Source organism: Anabrus simplex, chromosome 3 (assembly GCF_040414725.1).
Source record: "Anabrus simplex isolate iqAnaSimp1 chromosome 3, ASM4041472v1, whole genome shotgun sequence".
Lineage (NCBI taxonomy): Eukaryota > Metazoa > Arthropoda > Insecta > Orthoptera > Tettigoniidae > Anabrus > Anabrus simplex.
The window spans coordinates 70,112,505-70,133,066 of record NC_090267.1 but is presented as its reverse complement, the minus strand read 5'-3'; the positions used below and the strand labels follow the sequence as shown (position 1 = coordinate 70,133,066).

Genomic DNA, 20,562 nt, shown 5'->3' with positions numbered 1-20,562 from the left:
TTATTATTATTATTATTATTATTATTATTATTATTATTATTATTATTATTATTATTATTATTATTATTATTATTGCCGGCCCCGGGGTCTAGAGGTATATTTCCTGACTCTCACCCGGAGGCCTCGGGTTCAATTCCCGGCCAGGTCAGGGATTTTTACCTGGACCTGAGGGATAAGTTCGAGGTACACTCAGCCTATGAGATTACCGAAGAGCTATGTGACGGTGAGATGGCGACCCCGGTCTAGAAAACCAAGAGTAACGGCCGAGAGGATTCGTCGCACTGACCAAGCGTTACCTCATAATCTGCAGACCTTTGGGCTGAGCAGCAGTCGCTCGGAAGGCTAAGGCCCATTAGGGCTGTAGTGCTATGGGGTTTGTTTTCATTATTATTTCTCTTTCAAAGTTTTCGCATCTCGTGAGTGGAACAAAAATTCCTGTGAATATCGGGGCTATAAAAAGTGAAAATGCCTGCAAAGTAGTTGTGTGCGAGTTCTTGTGTAAGTATTCCTAAAAAGTCACTTCGTTGTCTTGCACAAGTGGGAAATGCATGTGGGTCTGTGAGTTGTGTATGCAGAAAACAATCATTACTGTAGTTCTGTTAAACTTGACTTCATGTATACTGTGCCATCAGTGGTGAAAGAATCACACTGTTGATTCTGTTACTTATGTGAATACCTTACTAGGGCTGGCCGCAGTACAGTAAAAATCCAGTAATTCCCCCAAGGGACAGTGGTCTAAATGCGTAATAAGTGGGACAGCAGTATAGATGGGAAATTATTATTAAATAATTACAGTGAAAACAAAAATACTACCTATCTCATTCTTAATGAAAAATATTGTTTGCTGTGTGCTGCTGTTATGAATTATATTTTCTATGCAGTTCAAGTAACTAGTAGCATCAATTGATACACTGCTAGGAACAACACTAATGTAGTTTCAAAGCAGATTTACTGCCCCGAGGGTTTCGTTTAGGGTGGGGACATTTTCTTCTGTGGATCGGCTTCCTTCCCACTCCTAGCTCTTTCCTATCCCACCATCGCCATAGGAAGATTTATCTGTGTTGGTGCAATGTAAAGCCAATTGTTTAAAAAAAAAAAAAAAAGCCACTACCTCTCAGTGGCTCTCCAATCTCCACTTATATACCAATTATCAGTGTCACCATTGGAGCGCGTGCCATGCCACTTGGTTGAACAACATTGCTGGCAGCAATCCCCAAATGCATAACAAACAAAAGTCAACATTGGATGTTCTTTGAAAATGTGATAAAAATATGCTGTTTTATACACTGCTAGGAACAACACTAATGTAGTTTCAAAGCAGATTTACTGCCCCAAGGGTTTCGTTTAGGGTGGGGACATTTTTCTTCTGTGGATCAGCTTCCTTCCCACTCCTAGCTCTTTCCTATCCCACCATTTCCATAGGAAGATTTATCTGTGTTGGTGTAATGTAAAGCCAATTGTTAAAAAAACAGCAATTACGCATTTAGACCACTGTCCCTTGGGGGAATTAATGGATTTTTACTCTACTGCTGCCAGCCCTAGTAAGGTATTCACATAAGTAACAGAATCAACAATGTGATTCTTTCACCACTGATGGCACTGAACAACTGTCCTACACCGCTTTGCACATTCTCCCAGTGTAGGGTCCATCAAGGTGCATCCTCCTGGGGTGTTTTAATTTAAATGGCTAATAATGTATATACAGTCAAAACCATTTATTATGACATCGCTTCTAACAATGTACTGGATATAATGATTGAAATCTAACGGTCCTGTCTATATCCTATATAAACACCGTATTTAAAAAATACGACTTTGCTAATGACTACTCACTGTATAAAACAGCATATTTTTATCACATTTTCAGAGAACATCCAATGTTGACTTTTGTTTGTTATGCATTTGGGGATTGCTGCCAGCAATGTAAAGCTTGTATTCAGTAGATTATAGATTTAAAATCAGTCTGTCTGTTAATTAATCAAGGCAAGCATTGCTGCGAAGATGTCGCAAAAGAAAAGGAAAGTGTTTAATATTGAAGAAAAGTCACACATAATATGGTGAATAGAAAATGAGGAAACAAATGTCAGCATTGCAAAGGAATTGTGTGTATCATACTGAACGATTTCTACAATTTGGAAGGACAGAGAGAAATCTCATTTATTAGCCAAGATATATATAAAAATTCACTAATAACTAGTCTATCAACCTTGTTATATGTAAAAGAAGGCCACCTAGCCTTAATGAGGGCAGGATAGATAGAAAGATAGATAGATAGATACTGATTCTTTGTAACAAACTTTAAAATATTTGTATACTGCATTTTTCCTTCTGTTACTTGCATTTCAAGTATCACTGCAATTACATTGTTCTTTTACAAGTTTCATCTTTTTCTTTTTTATGAGAACATTTTTAGAGTAATTTACGAAATGAGCTTGCAAATTATAAACTTGTCAGAGAGCCTAACCTAAACTTGGAAGTGTTCATGTTTCAGCTATGTGTCCAAATTACTGAGGCACGTGTCGTGGCTGGTGGGCATCAAATATGAACTTCGAGGAGGTGAACACCTGGCGGAGGAGAGAGGAGGCGTCATCGTCGCCAATCATCAGTCCATGTTGGACATCCTTGGTGAGCTCTTCTATACTAAAAATAAGATGAAAATAGTTCATTACAAATAAAAACAAGAAACTGGTCTGTTCAGTCAGTCAACACATGATGAAATTCCAAATTAATTTACAGGATCTTCAACATCTTGCAGTACATCCACATTTTGAAAGCCTGCAGTCGGTTCATTGATGAAGCCTTTAGTGTCAATCTTTTGACACTGTAAAGCAAGATCAATAACACGTAATACTCCACAATACACCAATGAGTTTAAAACTTCACATCAGAGTTGCACACAATGCATTTTAGTTTCAGAAACACACTTCTTTGACTGAGCAAGTGGCTGAGCTGTTTGGGTCACGTAGCTATCAGCTTGCATTCAGGAGATATTGGGTTCAAAACCAACTGTCAGCAGCCCTCAAGATGGTTTTCCATGGTTTCCCATTTTCACACCAGGCAAATGCTGGAGCTGTACCTTAATTAAGGCTTCCTTACCACTCCTCGTAGTGATGGGATATTTGCTTCATTTTACTGAACTCATTAAAAACTATTTAAAATAATATTCTGGTTAAATCTACCTTGTCAATTCACTTCCTGTTTTTTTGTTTTATACAGCTTGCTTCATGTCACACTGAGACAGATAGGTCTTATGGCGAGGATGTTTTTTTTTTTTCTGACAGTTTATAAACTTATTAATCAAAATTAGTTTTGGTAGATTGAAGAACCTAACAGTTATAAATTTACTGAGTCAAAACTGAAAAGGGATGGCTTCAGATATTACAAATTATTGAAAAAGGCTAAAAGTGAAGAAAAATACGGGTTTTAAACTCTTTATGTAGAAAATGAAACAGCAAAATACTGTAATAATGTTTGTGCTTAAAATGTAATTATACATAGTATAGTAAATTATTTCAGTGTTTTCTTGAAAAAATATTGTTATATTGTGTCAACAAAACCTGTCCCTTATTATCATTTCTAAAACCTGGAAACCCTAATTGGTAGTTAGCAGCAACAACATTCAGTGCTCGCTGCTCCCATCTGGTTATCAGTCTATGAACTGCTTTCTTATGCATGTCATCCAACCATCAGATTCAGGCTTCTCCTGCAGCCACTTCTTTATATCAACTTTTGATGTCACAAAGCCTTTCTCCTACAGTGGCAACTACATGATATAAGTACACAGAATTAGATATAAAAATATCTGTCCATGCGCAACTGGCGATCTCGTGATTCGATTATTGAAGTCTTGTGTAATGATGTGATATATGATTTAAGAGAATGCTGAGCAGTTAGTCCCAATATAAAATAGATATTTCTGAGTGGTTATGATCATGACTCATAGTCATAGTGTAGGCTAGAGAGTTGAGTTTAATCAATTGTTGAATATCAACTAAGTTATAATACAAAGATTCATTAAATTAATAAATAGAAGATCCTATAATTAGCCCATATACTTACTATCTATTTTGGAATTATAATTTAATTACTTTTATAACAGTACAAATAAATCCAACTATTTTTTAAACACCCTGTTCGTGGACATGCAAGTGGGAGTATTATTTTCAAATGAGCTGAGAGCGAGAGTTCGTACATTTCTTTCAGTGAGCCAAGGCTCTTTATATCTTGCTCATAGGAGAAGTCTGGCTCCCCACCAATGTCAAGTGTTCTGTGTGTGTGTTGTGTCTCACCGACTCGTGAGTGCGCCGCTCAGCACTGTCTGCTGCGATTCAACTGACTCGTGCCATGAGCTTGCACTTGCTGTGATTCGATTCACTTGGACAGTTAAATTGATACGCTGCTTCAAAGCATACACTCAGTAGCCAACAGTAACTCCTAGCCCTTTCCTATCCCATAATCACCAAAAGATCTATCCATCAGTACGATGTAAAGCAAATTGTGAAAAAGGAAAAGAACACACACACTCTTCTTGCAATGCTGACCCAGACCCAATTCTTGCATCAGTCAGCATCCCAGGTACTTGAAATGTGGCAGCCTTTTTTTCAATCAATCAATCAATCAATCAATCAATCAATCAATCAATCAATCAATCAATCAATCAATCAATCAATCACTACTGATCTGCATTTAGGGCAGTCACCCAGGTGGCAGATTCCGTATCTGTTGTTTTCCTAGCCTTTTCTTAAATGATCGCAAAGAAATTGGAAAGTTATTGAACATTTCCTTTGGTAAGTTATTCCAATCCCTAACTCCCCTTCCTATAAATGAATATTTGCCCCAATTTGTCCTCTTGAATTCCAACTTTATCTTCATATTGTGATCTTTCCTACTTTTAAAGACACCACTCAAACTTATTTGTCTACTGATGTCCTCCCACACCATCTCTCCACTGACAGCTCAGAACATACAATGCTGGTTAATAGAGCAAACACCTGAAAAGCCATATTTCTAATTTTTGATCTGACATACCACTTAGCCGAGCAGCTCGTCTCCTTTCTCCCAAGTCTTCCCAGCCCAAACTTTGCAAAGGTGTTTTTTGTTCAGCGTGCTAACAATATCAGTGATTTTCTGTTTGCTGATTATCACAAATTTTGTCTCTTGGATGTTTATTTTAAGGCCAAACTCCTTGCTTACTTTGCTGATCTGAGGGAATTGAAGGTCTTATAAATTGTCGGCAAGGATCACAGTGTCATCTACATAGCGGATGGTGTTTATTTGTCTCCGTTGATTTTGATCCCTTTATCAACTTCATCAGTAATTAGAAAAATAGCTTCAAAGTGGGCTGTAAGTTAAAAAGGAAAATAGAACATTGTCTCACACCTTTTTGTATCTTGATCTCTTCAGTAACATGGTCACCAATTTCGATGTAAGCCGCTTGGTTCCAGTACAGCTTCTTTATGATGTTAACATCCTTACTGTCAAGCCCAATATGTTTCAGCTGATGTGTAAGGATATTATGCTTAATGTTATCAAAAGTTTTTCATTATCAATGAGGCAAGCAAAGAGGGTTTATTGTTGGTCAAGACATTTTTGAACTAAAACTTAGACAGACACCAGCACGTCCTTAGTAGCAAGACCACTACTAAACAAGAACTGATTTTGACTGATATTTTCCTTTATTCTTCTCCATAATTGGGAGTACCCATGTTCTAAATCTCTCACCCCCTTACACAAGTTTAGAACCACCGATTTAGTGGTATGTAAAAGATCACCTGTGGGACAACAACTTTTGGCACTTTGGTATCTTCAAAAGCCATAAAGTTAGTTAGTAGGAAGCGAAATTGAAACAAAACCTACACACACAACTGCTTGCAAATAACACATGAGATTTTGTGCACCTTCCCTCACTCCTTTCTCCCTTCCTGACAGCCATAGTTACTCCCAAATACATCAAGTGCAGATGAGCTCCTTCTTAATAAAAATTAGAATCTCTCTTCCATCAATACTTAGAACACTCAGTGATCTCACGATATCTTCTTTACCAACAGTTCCTTCACAGTTTACATTAGCCCAGTAAAATTTCAATGCTTTGTTAAAGAAAACTTAAGTCACATGTTGACCCCACATTCATCTTCTGTAACTTTCAGAAGTTTACTGCCATAATATTTCACAATAGTACCAACATAGTTTGAAATATCATACAAAATCTACCCACATGAAATATACCTCCATCTATAACAGGTAGCATGCATAAACCTAAATATAATCTGGAACAATATTCAATGTTTTCCCAGTTTATGGAATGTAGAAAAACAGAAATGAGAGAGAAACACACAATAGGTGGCTGTAATCGTTAAGGTATCAAGTCTACTGTATATGGTCTAATACCATGGTTAGCTGGTTCGAGTGGTATTGGTAAAAAAAAAATTCACCATCAGAATGTTGGCTGGCAGGGGAGGAGAGGTGGTAGTATATAATTTTTGTGGTATACAATTTCTAATCACAAGATTGCATGCAAAAAGCCTGGATTCAATCCAAACTTCTCCACAGTGTTCATAAGGAGCAAGGGCATATGATGATGTTGATATATCTGTTGTATGGGGACATTAAGGATTGGGCAGACCCCTTGGTGCTATTCGACAGGACTACGCTATGTGCCGGCACCATCTTTCACCCTCTCTTCCTACTATCATACATCATGTCATTCATTCCATCTAATTAACCCCTATGATGAGGATGACATCAGGAAGGACCTCCGGTCATAAAAACTCATTATGAAGTTTCATCTCACTTCATGTCTGACCCTGTAGAGCAACCTGGATAAGGGTTGGACAAGCACAATGACAGGTGAGCATCAGGGAGAGGGAACAATATAAAGGAAGACATAAACAAACATAAAAACACAAATGGACAAGGACAATCTCGACATTTTCATATACTGCCATCCTCAAATTGAGAGGATGTCTTCTCATCAGTATCATTTCTTCTATTATGTGTTCCTATCTTCCTATCATGCCTTTATTCATCACTTGTAACTTGTTTGTTCCTTTCCATTACTTAATGTAACATTGTGAGATTGGTTATATGCAGTGATGGGAAAAGTACAAGAAAAAAAGGAATTGGGTTGAATTACTATTTGTTTTACGTCAACACAACACAGATAGGTCTTATGGCAACAATGGGACAGGAAAGGGCTAGGAGTGGGAAGGAAGTAATCGTGGCCTTAATTTAGATACGGCCCCAGCCTGGTGTGAAACTGAGAAACCACAGAAAACCATTTTCAGGACTGCTGACAGTGGGATTCAAACCCACTGTCTCCTAAATGCAAGCTCATAGCTGTGCATCTCTAACTAAATGGCCAACTCACTCAGTGAATGAATAACAGTTACCTGAGAAATATAATACCTAATAAAAGAAATAGATAGTGTGCAGAGGAAAGCAGAAAGATTTGTAACAGGGGATTTCAGGAGAAAGAGTAGTGTAGCAGAAATGTTAAAGGAACTTGGGTGGGAAACTTTAAGTAAGAGAAGGGAGAAAACTAGATTTATAGGATTATATAGAGACTCTACAGGAGAAGAAGCATGGGGAGATATCCGTGAGAGGCTTCAGTTGGAAAATAATCATATCGGCAGGACTGACCACGAATATAAAATTAGAAGGAATTTTAGCAGAAGCGATTGGGGTAAATTTTCATTCATTGGGAAGGGCGTGAAGGAGTGGAACAGTTTACCAGGGGTAGTGTTTGATCCTTTTCCAAAATCTGTACAGATATTCAAGAAGAGAATAAACAGCAACAGAGAAAATAAATAAAATGTTAGAAGGCATTCAACCAGTGCAGGTTAATGTAAATAAAAAATGTGTGTGAATAAATGAATTCCAACCCCTGGTCTAAGGAGTCTGGACAGCCAAAGTAGGGAACTGCCTGTAGGGGTGAAGTACAGTGGGGATTTCGAGGGCCCTGGGACCGCTATGGTAGTTGTGAAGGCCCTTGAGGAACTCTGAAAAGTAGTGGCAAAAGGGGCTCTGGTTAAGACACAGCAGGTCGTTATGCTACTTAGGTTCCAGAATGGGAAAAAATAAATAAATAAATAAATAAATAAATAAATAAATAAATAAATAAATAAATAAATAAATAAATAAATGCAATGTAAATTTTAATCTTATACCAGTTGTATAGTATCATTTGAAGTAATTCCACATATTGTATATCAGTTGACTATATTTGTAAGTAGTACAGGAGATATTACAAGTAGAATTTTGTAAATAATATAAATTTATTAAGGATGAGCTGTGTGTTTAATAGAAAAAATTGTTAGCATAAATTGTATAATATTGTATTATAGGAAAATGTTCTTCTCTTGTTAATTTAATATTTAGTGCTTGACAATAATGTATTTTAGTGTACCATTTGCCACCGAGGTAGACACCTCATTTGCAAATAAAGAGATTTTGATTTGACTTGACTTGACTTGACTTAACTTGACTTGACTTGACTTGACTTGACTTGACTTGATTTCATTTGACTCAATTTCAAATTACTTCATCAACAAGTAATCAGTAAAATTACCATTACTTTACAGAACATTACTTTTAAGGAAACCACTGACTTTCTTTTTGCACATGGTGCTGGAAGAATACCATAGTTTGCATGGAAAAATATTATTAATTTTGTGTGGGTTTTTTTTCTTTTTCTTTCTTTTGCATAGAGACATTACCAAGTGAGAGTAAACAGGAAATGATTCTTTCACATCATTTTTATTTTAGTTAATGACTTGTAACATTTCAAATAATTTGCCACATTTACTTTACAAATAAAATAATTGCTTTTTGGAATTCTCATTGCTAAGTCTTTACCTTTTTGGGAGAAAGTACATCTCTGACTTTACTGGAAAGACATCCTATAGCAGCACTTGAAGGAATACCCGTGTTTAATTTTAAGAACATCATTGGTACAAGAATGATGTCTTTGCAAGTACTAGAGAGGTAAGAAAGTATCTCATCCAGAATTGGTGAAGTTACTGGTTCTGCTGTAAAAGAACTGAAAAAGTTATCTTCATCATTTTTTCCTGTTTCTACTTCTCTGTGATATATATCAATTACTAGAATGTAACAATTGCAATTTTATAGCAAGAAGTAAATTACAAGTAAAAATGACCTTTTGCAAAAGTATTGATTACATGTAAAAATTACTAAGAATGTAATCATTACAAGTAATCCAATTAATCTTACTCAATTACTTTCCAACACTGGTTACAAGTAATGAACTTCATAATTGTTCCGTATTAAATGTTTTACAGAAATTTCTTATTCAGAACTTTTATTCCATTCCTGACTGAGTCAAATGACTGGAAACAATTATTTTCAATAACAAGAATACTTGTTTTATCAGTCTTTTAAGTGATTCAGGTAGATTTTTACAAGAACATTTGTTGATGAGTTCTGAAAATGTGTTATTTAGTATCACCTAATGTTTAATTTTCCTCATCTTAAGAGCTGAAACATGTACTTTTTATAGTTTCTTATTATTAACAAAGAACTTCAATTTCTTTATCTGCCTACTCTCCTGGGTTGGTTTTTCCCTCGGACTCAGCAAGGGATCCCACCTCTACTGCCTCAAGGGCAGTGTCGTGGAGCGTAAGACATTGGGTCGGGGGATACAACTGGGGAGAATGACCAGTACCTCCCCCAGGCGGCCTCACGTGCTATGCTGAACAGGGGCCTTGGTTGGAGGTGGGAAGATTGGAAGGGATAGACAAGGAAGAGGGAAGGAAGCGGCCGTGGCCTTAAGTTAGGTACCATCCCGACATTTGCCAGGAGGAGAAGTGGGAAACCACAGAAAACCACTTCCAGGATGGCTGAGGTGGGAATCGAACCCACCTCTACTCAGTTGACCTCCCAAGGCTGAGTGGACCCCGTTCCAGCCTGCGTATCACTTTTCAAATTTCGTGGCAGAGCCAGGAATCAAACCCGGGCCTCCGGGTGTGGTAGCTAATCACACTAACCACTACACCATGAGGCGGACGTTCAATTTTTAGAGTAAAAACTGAAATATAACAGTATTGAAAGGTGGAAAAATCTATATGGTTTTTAAATAACAAAACTCTGTAAAACAGTTAGACTTGTTCTCATCGAGCGAGTGATGGTGGATTAAAGCTTGCAGAAGAATACATTAGTAAAATCTGATCATCTCGAAATGGCATCTGTGACTTGAAATGTATGGGCATGATTGTGACTTTCAGGGGTGCAAACATAACTTAACTTGTGACGATAACATACAAATAATAACTTCAATTGTTTGACTTGCTCCAGGTACTGAGTTCCCACTTTGTTCCAGGTATGTTCAACATCTGGCATGTAATGCACCGATGTGCTGCAGTGGCCAGGAAGGAAGTGTTCTATGTCTGGCCATTTGGTCTGGCAGCCTGGCTAGGTGGAGTGGTATTCATAGACAGAGTTCATCCAGCAAGAGCTAATGAACAGCTGGCAGATGCTTCAAAACTCATGATCACAAATAAGGTGAGTAATACCTACCTCTCAACATTTGAATGTACGGCATCATGGCTAAATGGTTAGCATGCTGGCCTTTGGTCCAAGCAGTCTTGGGTTCAATTCCCAGTCAGGATGGGGATTTTCATTGGTTGATTCTTCTGGATTGGGGCCTAGGTCTTTATGCTATCTTCAACATTAAAATAATTCATCTCGGGCAGGGCTCCATCCTCACAGATGCCTCTGCTGCTTTTGCTCCACTCTTAAACTCAAACAAGAATATGTCAGAAGTGTTTCTTCCTTTTTTCCACTTGACACTCCATCTTCAACAGTCCACAAATTAACTAACTTCCTTCAAATTTATAAAATTCAAAGCATGTCCATAAGCACAACACAATCAGTCTAAATGACAAACAAACTCTTAGCAACTGCATTCACCAAACAGATGCTACCAACTTTTGCTTCAACCAAATAATAATTGTTCTTTCTTTCTTAATCCATTTACCCTCCAGGGTTAGTTTTTTTCCCTCAGGCTCAGCGAGGAATTCACCTCTAGCGCCTCAAGGGCAGTGTCCTGCAGCGTGAGACTTTGGGTTGTGGGGATACAAGTGGGGGAGGAGGACCACTACCTCATCCAGGTGGCCTCACGTGCTATGCTGAACAGGATCCTTGTGGTGGGATGGGAAGATTGGGACAGGCAAGGAAGAGGGATGGAAGTGGCCATGACCTTCAGTTAGGTACCATCCCAGCATTTGCCTGGAGAAGTGGAAAACCACTCTGAGGATGGCTGAGGTGGAAATTGAACCCCTCTCTGTTCAGATGACCTCTCGAGGCTGAGTGGCGCCTGTTTCAGCCCTCGTACTACTTTTCAAATTTCGTGGCAGAGCTAGGTATCAAACCTGGGCCTCTGGGGATGGCAGCTAATCACACTAACCACTACACCACAGAGACAGACCTCAATAATTGTTATTGAATAGTTAGGAAAGCTCTAGTGACAATGTAATTGGAACATTATTAGAATTAAAATTTGTAAAATTAACTGCTATCCAACTTTAAACAAACTTCAGATATGGTCAGGTATTTTTTGTTGTTTTGTTTTTGTTTGTTTTGGTACCTGTATGGAATTTTTGTTTTCTGATTAAAATTGTATATACTTTCAATAATGAAGCAATTTTGAGTTTCTTACTTTACAGTACAATCTTATAGTAAATAAAACTCTGTTGTTTGATATGCTTTTGTATCATCATGCTTTAAGTGTGTCGTCTTGTTTAATAGGTAAAGCTTTGGCTTTATCCTGAAGGAACAAGAAACAAAGACATCACCACGATGTTGCCATTCAAGAAAGGCGCCTTCAGAGTGGCAGTCACATGTCAAGTTCCAATCTACCCAGTAGTATATTCTCCTTACTACATGGTTAATGGAAAAACCAAGTTCTTTGGCAAAGGTATGAAACTGAATTTATGTCTAGAGTAAATGTGTAATGTAAGTTAATAAGGAAAATAATTTTTCACTGCAGAAAAACACTCTTTATGCATCAATATTGAAAAAATATTAGATACAATGATCAAAGTCCGCCTCTGTGGTGTAGTGGTTAGCGTGATTAGCTGCCACCCCCGGAGGTCCGGGTTCGATTCCTGGCTCTGCCACGAAAATTTGAAAAGTGGTACGACGACTGGAACGGGGTCCACTCAGCCTCGGGAGGTCAATTGAGTAGAGGTGGGTTCGATTCCCACCTCAGCTATCCTAGAAGTGGTTTTCCGTGGTTTCCCACTTCTCCTCCAGGCGAATGCCGGGATGGTACCTAACTTAAGGCCACGGCTGCTTCCTTCCCTCTTCCTTGTCTATCCCTTCCAATCTTCCCATCCCTCCACAAGGCCCCTGTTCAGCATAGCAGGTGAGGCCGCCTGGGCGAGGTACTGGTCATTCTCCCCAGTTGTATCCCCCGACCAAGAGTCTGAAGCTCCAGGACACTGCCCTTGAGGCGATAGAGGTGGGATCCCTCGCTGAGTCCGAGGGAAAAGCCGAACCTGGAGGGTAAACAGATGATGATGATGATAATGATCAAAATATTTTCTTCAAAATATCGTTTAACTGAGTGTGTTCTATGCGGCAAATGAATATCAAGTACTCACCAATCACACCTCCTCAGTTGCTGAAAATGTTTGGGCATTGCAGTGCACAATGAATGACGTCTCCAAGTTCTACCTACGCAATTTCTGTTGAGTGTCCCATTGTTGTTTTATATCACACAGTCAGTCTGGCATACCTCAAAAGTGGTATATCAGAAACGCTCACATTTTTAGTGTTTTATCACAGCAATTGCAGCAACTTTATAAATTGTTTTTAAGTCCTGCATTTTTTTACAAATGAATTTGAATGTTTCTTTTAACATTTCCATTTTTGGCCTTGTGAGTGAACTGATTTTTCTTTCAGTTTTATCCAGTTCTTTAAGAGTTTCCATCAATAGGTGTTTTTGTTTCTAGGTATTTTATGGAGACACACAAGAAACTCAAGTTAGCAGAAATGTACATCATTTTGTTTCTTAGAATGCTATCCTTTCATAGATTTCAAAGAATTTTTATTGATGAAGCATCCTCTTTATTCATTTAGGCCTACAATCAATCTGAAACTTCCAAAATTATCTGGATAGCACATGACTATGGCAAGCCATGTCCCCCATCGAGTGACTTTGGGGTTGGTTGGTAATGGAAGTTCTGGGTTTTTGTTCCTGAAGAGATCAATCCTCTTTAGTGACTTAACAAAGATTTTCCATTTGACACCAATGTGTCTACACTGGGATACAGTATTCAAATATTTTCATACACCCCTGTATAGAGCATGTACAATACAAATTACATATCATTTTTGGATTAACTCACACAAAGGGCAACAGCAGCTTTGTTCATGTAAGGTGCTGAATCCGTAAGTAAAAGTAACACACAGCCATATTTCACAACCACAATAGATCCATACTTTCATTGAACATCCTAGCTACTGTAACATGAGTTGCCGCTGACATTTCTTTACATGCCAGCAAAAATAAATGTCTGCTAACAGTTTCATCATTTTCAAGTACACAAACAACTATATTTCCCACTTTTCTGCCACTTGAATCCGATCTCCTCAATACATACTCATATATATATATATATATTATTTTTTTCATTTTCACACATGGCTCTGATATTTTGCAAAGTTTCCTCATAGCACATTGGAAGATAATGTTTTCTCAGTGCAGATTCATCTGAAATATCGAAGTTCATATGCTTAACAAGAAATGTACTAAACCCAGTATTCTTCACTGTATATAGAGGAATATCAGCCAAAATCAAAGCCCTACAAAAATATAAATTTTGTTCCTAATCTGTTTACCCTCCAGGATCGGTTTTTCCCTTGGACTCAGCGAGGGATCCCACCTCTACTGCCTCAAGGACAGTGTCCTGGAGCTTCAGACTCTGGGTCGGAGGATACAACCGGGGAGGATGACCAGTATCTCGCCCAGGCGGCCTCACCTGCTATGCCGAACAGGGGCCTTATGGGGGTATGGGAAGATTGGAAGGGATAGACAAGGAAGAGGGAAGGAAGCAGCCGTGGCCTTAAGTTAGGTACCATCCTGGCATTTGCCTGGAGGAGAAGTGGGAAACCATGGAAAACCACTTCCAGGATGGCTGAGGAGGGAATCGAACCCCCCTCTACTCAGTTAACCTCCTGAGGCTGAGTGGACCCCATTCCAGCCCTCGTACCACTTTTCAAATTTCGTGGCAGAGCTGGGAATCGAACCCGGGCCACTGGGGGTGGCAGCTTATCACACTAGTCACTACACCACAGAGACGGACTCAAAAATATAAATAATAAACATTATTGTCCTGAAACTACTGAAGTGCAAAATGATAGAAAGCAGTGTGTGTGTCAAAATCATATCCATTCAGCTCTTGATGCAGTGACAAGTGATATGGATGAAATTTATCATGGCGTTAAGTGTGACAAATTTCAATGAGATTTATTGTCGAGCCACATGGAATCTGTGAGTTATTCGCTAAAGCAGCCAGAACATTGCCTTAATTTCCTTCATTAGTTTCTACTGTCATGTGTTATTCCATCATAGATTCCAGCTTCCAGTTGCTAGAAGACTACTGCAGATGTTAGTGACCATACAAGACGAAGGACGACGTTGATCAGGGTATCATTCTGCGTGGTGGTGGGGGTGATTATTGTTTTAAGAGGAAGTACAACAAGGCAACCATCCTCCTATATAACACAAATCAGACAGAAAAGAGAAAGAAGAGATCCGACACTTTGATAAATGAAGGTATCAACCGAGGAAAGACAAGGTCCATGAAGGGTGTGTAAATGAAAGACTCCCTATCCCTCGCAACCTAATTGCATCGGGGCTGGAAAAGAACAAAAGTTGACCGAAGAAGGTCAGATAGAATAGATGAGGTGGTGATTATTTTAAAAGAAGGAAATACAACTAGGCAACCATTCTGTATATAACATTAATCAGACAGACAGAAGTGGGGAGCCTGGCACAAGTAAGTGGAGGCAATGCCAGGACTCAGCTAGGGCCCCATGGTCACCAACCAATGCTCCCAAGTTCAGAGCCCCTGGGACCTCTTTTAGTCACCTCTTACAACAGGCAGGGACTACAGTTGGTATTACTCTATTGTCCCACCTACAGGAGCTTATCATTCTGTGTACCAAGTCACCATTTTCTACTGAGTAATATAATAAATCAAACAATACTGATCTGCATTTAGGGCAGTCACCCAGGTGGCAGATTTCCTAGCCTTTTCTTAAATGATTTCAAAGAAATTGGAAATTTATTGAACATCTCCCTTGGTAAGTTATTCCAATCCCTAACTCCCCTTCCTATAAATGAATGTTTGCCCTAATATGTCCTCTTGAATTCCAACTTTATCTTCATATTGTGACTTTCCTACTTTTAAAGACGCCACTCAAACTTTTACGACTACTAATATCATTCCATGCCAACTCTCTGCTGACAGCTCGGAACATACCACTTAATGCCCTATGTCCAATAGCGGACCATTTATATTGGTATTAACATACCACTTAGTTCAGCAGCTCGTCTTCTTTCTCCTAATTCTTCCCAGCCCAAACTTTGCAACATTTTTGTAATGCTACTCTTTTGTAGGAAATCACCCAGAACAAATCGAGCTGCTTTTCTTTGGATTTTTTCCAGTTCTTGAATCATGTAATCCTGGTGAGGGTCCCCTACATTGGAACCATACTCTAGTTGTGGTCTTACCAGAGACTTATATGCCCTCTCCTTTACATCCTTACTATAACCCCTAAACACCCTTATAACCACGTGCAGAGATCTGTACCCTTTATTTACAATCCCATTTACGTGATTACACCAATGAAGATCTTTCCTTATATTAACACCTAGATACTTACAATGATCCCCAAAAGGAACTTTCACCCCATCAATGCAGTAATTAAAACTGAGAGGACTTTTCCTATTTGTAAAACTCACAGCCTGACTTTTAACCCCGTTTATCAACATACCATTGCCTGCTGTCCATCTCACAACATTATCGAGGTTACGTTGCAGTTGCTCACAACTTATTTATTACTCTATACAGAATAACATCATCTGCAAAAAGCCTTATCTCTGATTCCACTTGTTTACTCATATCATTTATATATATAAGAAAACATAAAGGTCCAATAATACTGCCTTGAGGAATTCCCCTCTTAATTATTACAGGGTCAGATAAAGCTGCATCTACTCTTAATTCTCTGAGATCTATTTTCTAGAAATATAGCAACCCATTCAGTCACTCTTTTGTCTAGTCCAATTGCACTCATTTTTACCAGTAGTCTCCCATGATCCACCCTATCAAATGCCTTAGACAGGTGTTTCTATGATACTCACAGTCAACAAGATCATGTTCAGTTTTGATTATTGTGTAATACCATATTGGCTAGAATAACTAGTCATATTGCACAAGCTCAGGATAACACAGACTACTGCATGAGAAACCAACAACCTTGAGCACTGTACTGTTTGTTTGAAAGACACATATCTACACTGTGTATGCACACATCACAGACCATGTCCACTTTGCCAATATTAATATCTCTGAAAGCACTGAATATTGTACGGTAACATGAAACAAATTGTTTTCCATAATTTTGTACCAATTTGTAATTTGGTAAGGAAAATACAACTGTTCCATCTCAAAAATATAACTTTATGTTGAAAGGGGTATTTCCTTAGTTTACTGGAGTATGTTTATCCTCTCAATTTGTGAGCCCCCTATGTGATAACAATTCTGAGAAATCAGTTCTTTAGCATCTAGTTCCATCTCAGGATTATTTCAAGTCATAAAGTTCAGTGAGGCATTCTGTATATGTAAAATATTGAAATAAAATTACAATGTATTGACTGGCCGAATAATTGTTTAACTTTCTTAAAATTATGATGACATGATTTATAAAAAGACACACTGTGTATAACCTACTCCATTGGTCTGCATTTCCCCTCCGTGGCCCTGTGGAAGACACAGCAAGGTGTAGTGTCGTACCTGGTGCATCTAAGCGCTCCTCTTTCGACAATACGTATGACCCATAGACACAGTTCTAGCAGTGAAACCTCTACAGCTGCTTAACTTTTTGGGAACTCTCTTTGTGTTTGTTATGAGACCACCTGATGTGTCCTGTATCATTGTTATTGATGCTCACCTGTTATTGGCACATCTGCCCATGTTATCTCTGATTGTGAAGAACAACTGTATTATATTATTATATCACACACAATTCTTTTGTCAATATTACGAGCCTTCTTTCTTTTCTCTCATTACAGGAAAAGTAATAATAAAGGCCCTGCCACCCATCCCTACAGAAGGCCTTACTTCAGCAGATATAGACTCGCTCATGGAGAGGACACGTTCAGTTATGCTGGAGGCTCACAGTGCCCTGTACAAGGAAGTGATGTCGTCAATTCCTCCAGACTACCCAGGACGGTAGCATGTTGGAGAGTATTGATTAGACTGAAATGTGTGCCTTTAGGAGACAGTATATAAGTGTTAATAAAGTCATCGTAAGGAGAAATATTTTGATTCCACTTGAAACTTTACATTTAGTAGTGGCTTGAGAAATATGTTCAGTCTGTCATATTGACAGATCCTTCTTGTAGTCAAGGTACGAATAATAATTCTTATTATCCTTGGCTCCTTCGTAAGTGTATCATTCGTTTTGTTTGTTTCGTAATGAAAGTTTGTAGTTTTCTTATCAGGAAACTCATATGTTCTTAGATGATAATTCTCAAGGATATGCATATGTGTCTCTGTAGGAAAGGTCAACTGTTGGAAGTGATGGTGTTGAGAAGTGTCATACACCCAGTATCACATTCCAAGCCCATTCAAGATGGAGTACTTGAGTATTTGAATGTATGTTTCATAATGTCTAATAATAAAGAGATAGGCTAATACATAACCTATATTTTTGTTGTTGAGGTAACCAAAGAAAATGGCATGCTGCTCATCTGTACAAATTTCGAGGATTTGCAAACTGCACTGGTGTTGGCAGTGGCTTTCCTGAAAACGTAGTCTATTATAAATAATTGTAAAGATTTTGTCACTTGAACAGGAAAGGTATTCAATATGCTGTATAGAATCACTTTCTTATCAGTATTTTTGAAATTGTATTTTCAAATTTTCTATTTTAAAAATAATTGTATTAGAATTCATCTACAGGGTGGTCGGAAACAACGTGAACCGGGTACATGAGTGTTAGTGGGTTGATGATATTGATAAATAATTTGAAAAACATAATTTGGTATCTCACGCCATTGTCGTTTTACCAGCTGCTGAAGTTAGCCAATCTGATCACTTCACAGGCAAATTCAAATGAGCTCTGCAAGGCGGTGTTGCTAAATCTAAACATGATCTCAGACTGGCTTAAGAGCCATGCCGTGGAATGAGCATCAAACACAAACACACCGTGAGTTTCAGCCGGTGTCATCGAAGCATACTTGCTATGGCACGATCTTACCATCTCAGAGGTCTGTGTTTTAATCCCTCCCCGGGTGAATTTTTTTCTTCGATTGGTGTTCTCAAGCTAGTCTTAAGCTATGTTCAGATTTAGCAACATCACCTCACAAGCCCCATTTGAATTCGGCTGTGAAGCGACATGACTGGCTAAGTTCAGCAGCTGATAAAATGACTACAGAATGAGATAACGAATTACTTTTTCCAAAATTTTTCAGTATGACCACTCTCTCTAATCCTCGTATACCTGGGTAACATTGTTTCTGACCATGCTGTATATGCAAACACTTGGAATATCACTTCTATCTGTACTGACAGTTCCTCCTCGGACATCCTATATAACCAAGAAATGTTTACAACAGAAAGTCCATTATGCATGATAAGTACAGTCACTCAAAAATAAAGATGAGCTCATGATATTGAATCAGTTCCTCACAGGTACTTTTCTCAGAAACAACTTATAGGTGCAGCATTTGTTGTGAGCATCCACAGTATTTGTATCTACATGGGAAAAGAATTATATTATGGCGATAATCAGAATTAAGTCTGATAAACTATTAAATGCAAGGAACATACAATACTATGCACTCATTTTTAAAAGTGATTATACATGTAAAACTAGCACGTGACATCATAATGTGTTACATGTAGCTCATAATACTGGATCATCAGTTAACTGTTTAAAGCTAATTGCAGCCTCAAGATATCCAAAGACTAATTTTTACTAGCATGCTATGATGAATGTTATTTGAACACTTTCTTCACACTTCTGAAAAAACAATATTTCTTGTCTTTTAGCTTTACTGTGAAAATGTTATCAGAATGTAAAACAATATTTTAATTTGGCTAATTATCCACTCTACCAATGTTTGAAAATGAATTTATTTTACCATACTACTGTCTTATAACAGCAAATGTACTCCACTGAAGTGCTTTCAAATCCTTTTGATTACTTAAAGATGCAAAACATTGAGTGTTCATATCTCAGTTGCTGAGGACAACTGTTCAAAAAGAGGTTGAAAGCACTCATTACGCTTAAACACAGTCGTAAAGTTGGTATAATTTCTTGTAATCATTATGATCGGTATGTAATGGACATCATAATTGAAGTTTTATCTTTATATATAAACAAAAGCTTTAATTAGTTGTTTTGTAATTTTATTGTTACATAACATTCAAAACCTAGACATTTTAATCCAATGCTCTCACAAATTATGAGGATAATCAAGAGAGGTAAGGTTCCCTAATGCTTTATAGGTGAACAAACAAAGACCAGTCAAGATAAAGAACATTACTTTATTTCAGCATTGCTCCTGTATTTTTTGACATAATCACCAAAGTTAATCAGGTATCTATCATAGCATAAAAGGAGTGACATCTTGTTCATCTAACCAATTCTTGAACCAAAGGATTTCATTAACATGTTTTTAATTTTGTTAAAAAAAAAGTACACAAATGAGGTTATTTAATGACAGTGTTGAAAATCCTATTTAAATAAAAAGGTTGTTAGTTTATTTTGTAATCATTTCTTTATTTCCTTATTATCATTTTTATTGCTATCATCCCATAACGGTTAATGTGCGATTATTCAACTTCTCTTTCTAGTGCTTTCTTATTTCAACAACAGCCTCCTGTCCAATATTAACCACTTAAGTAGCGTAATGTCCTCCTTTATCATAAGTTAAGAACTTCATGCTTTATCCATATTGACATGTAATCAGGAGATTAGCTATGAGGTTATCCACCTTTCAATACACTATAAGTAAAATGACAAAGAGATTTTAGATCATTTCACTATTTAAGGGACAATTTTCAACCCAACCAGGAGTCACCCCAGCCTTATAATTCTAAACATCGGCAAGTATACATTATCACAAGACATAAAACATAATATATACTGTAAGGTATTTTAATTATTGAACATACATTCTATAACTTGCCGATGTTTAGAATTATAAGGCTGAGGTGGCTCCTGGTTGGGTTGAAAGCAGTCGCTTAAATAGTGAAATGATCTAAAATCTCATTTTACTTATAGTGTATTGAAAGGTGGATGACTTCA

At 37.8% G+C, this 20,562-nt stretch overlaps 1 protein-coding gene across 2 annotated transcripts in view; it reads left to right on the top strand.

Moving 5' to 3' along the window:
* LOC136867019 (1-acyl-sn-glycerol-3-phosphate acyltransferase alpha) overlaps positions 1-20,018 on the top strand; it is a 189,190-nt gene extending 169,172 nt beyond the window's left edge. For both annotated transcript variants that reach the window (XM_067144114.2, XM_067144113.2), the window contains exons 3-6: positions 2,492-2,625; positions 10,334-10,515; positions 11,761-11,929; positions 17,318-20,018. In XM_067144114.2, coding sequence (XP_067000215.2) covers positions 2,492-2,625; positions 10,334-10,515; positions 11,761-11,929; positions 17,318-17,481 — 649 coding nt within the window. In that variant the 3' untranslated portion in view covers positions 17,482-20,018. The remainder of the gene's footprint in view (positions 1-2,491; positions 2,626-10,333; positions 10,516-11,760; positions 11,930-17,317) is intronic.
* The last annotated feature ends 544 nt before the right edge of the window (positions 20,019-20,562 follow it).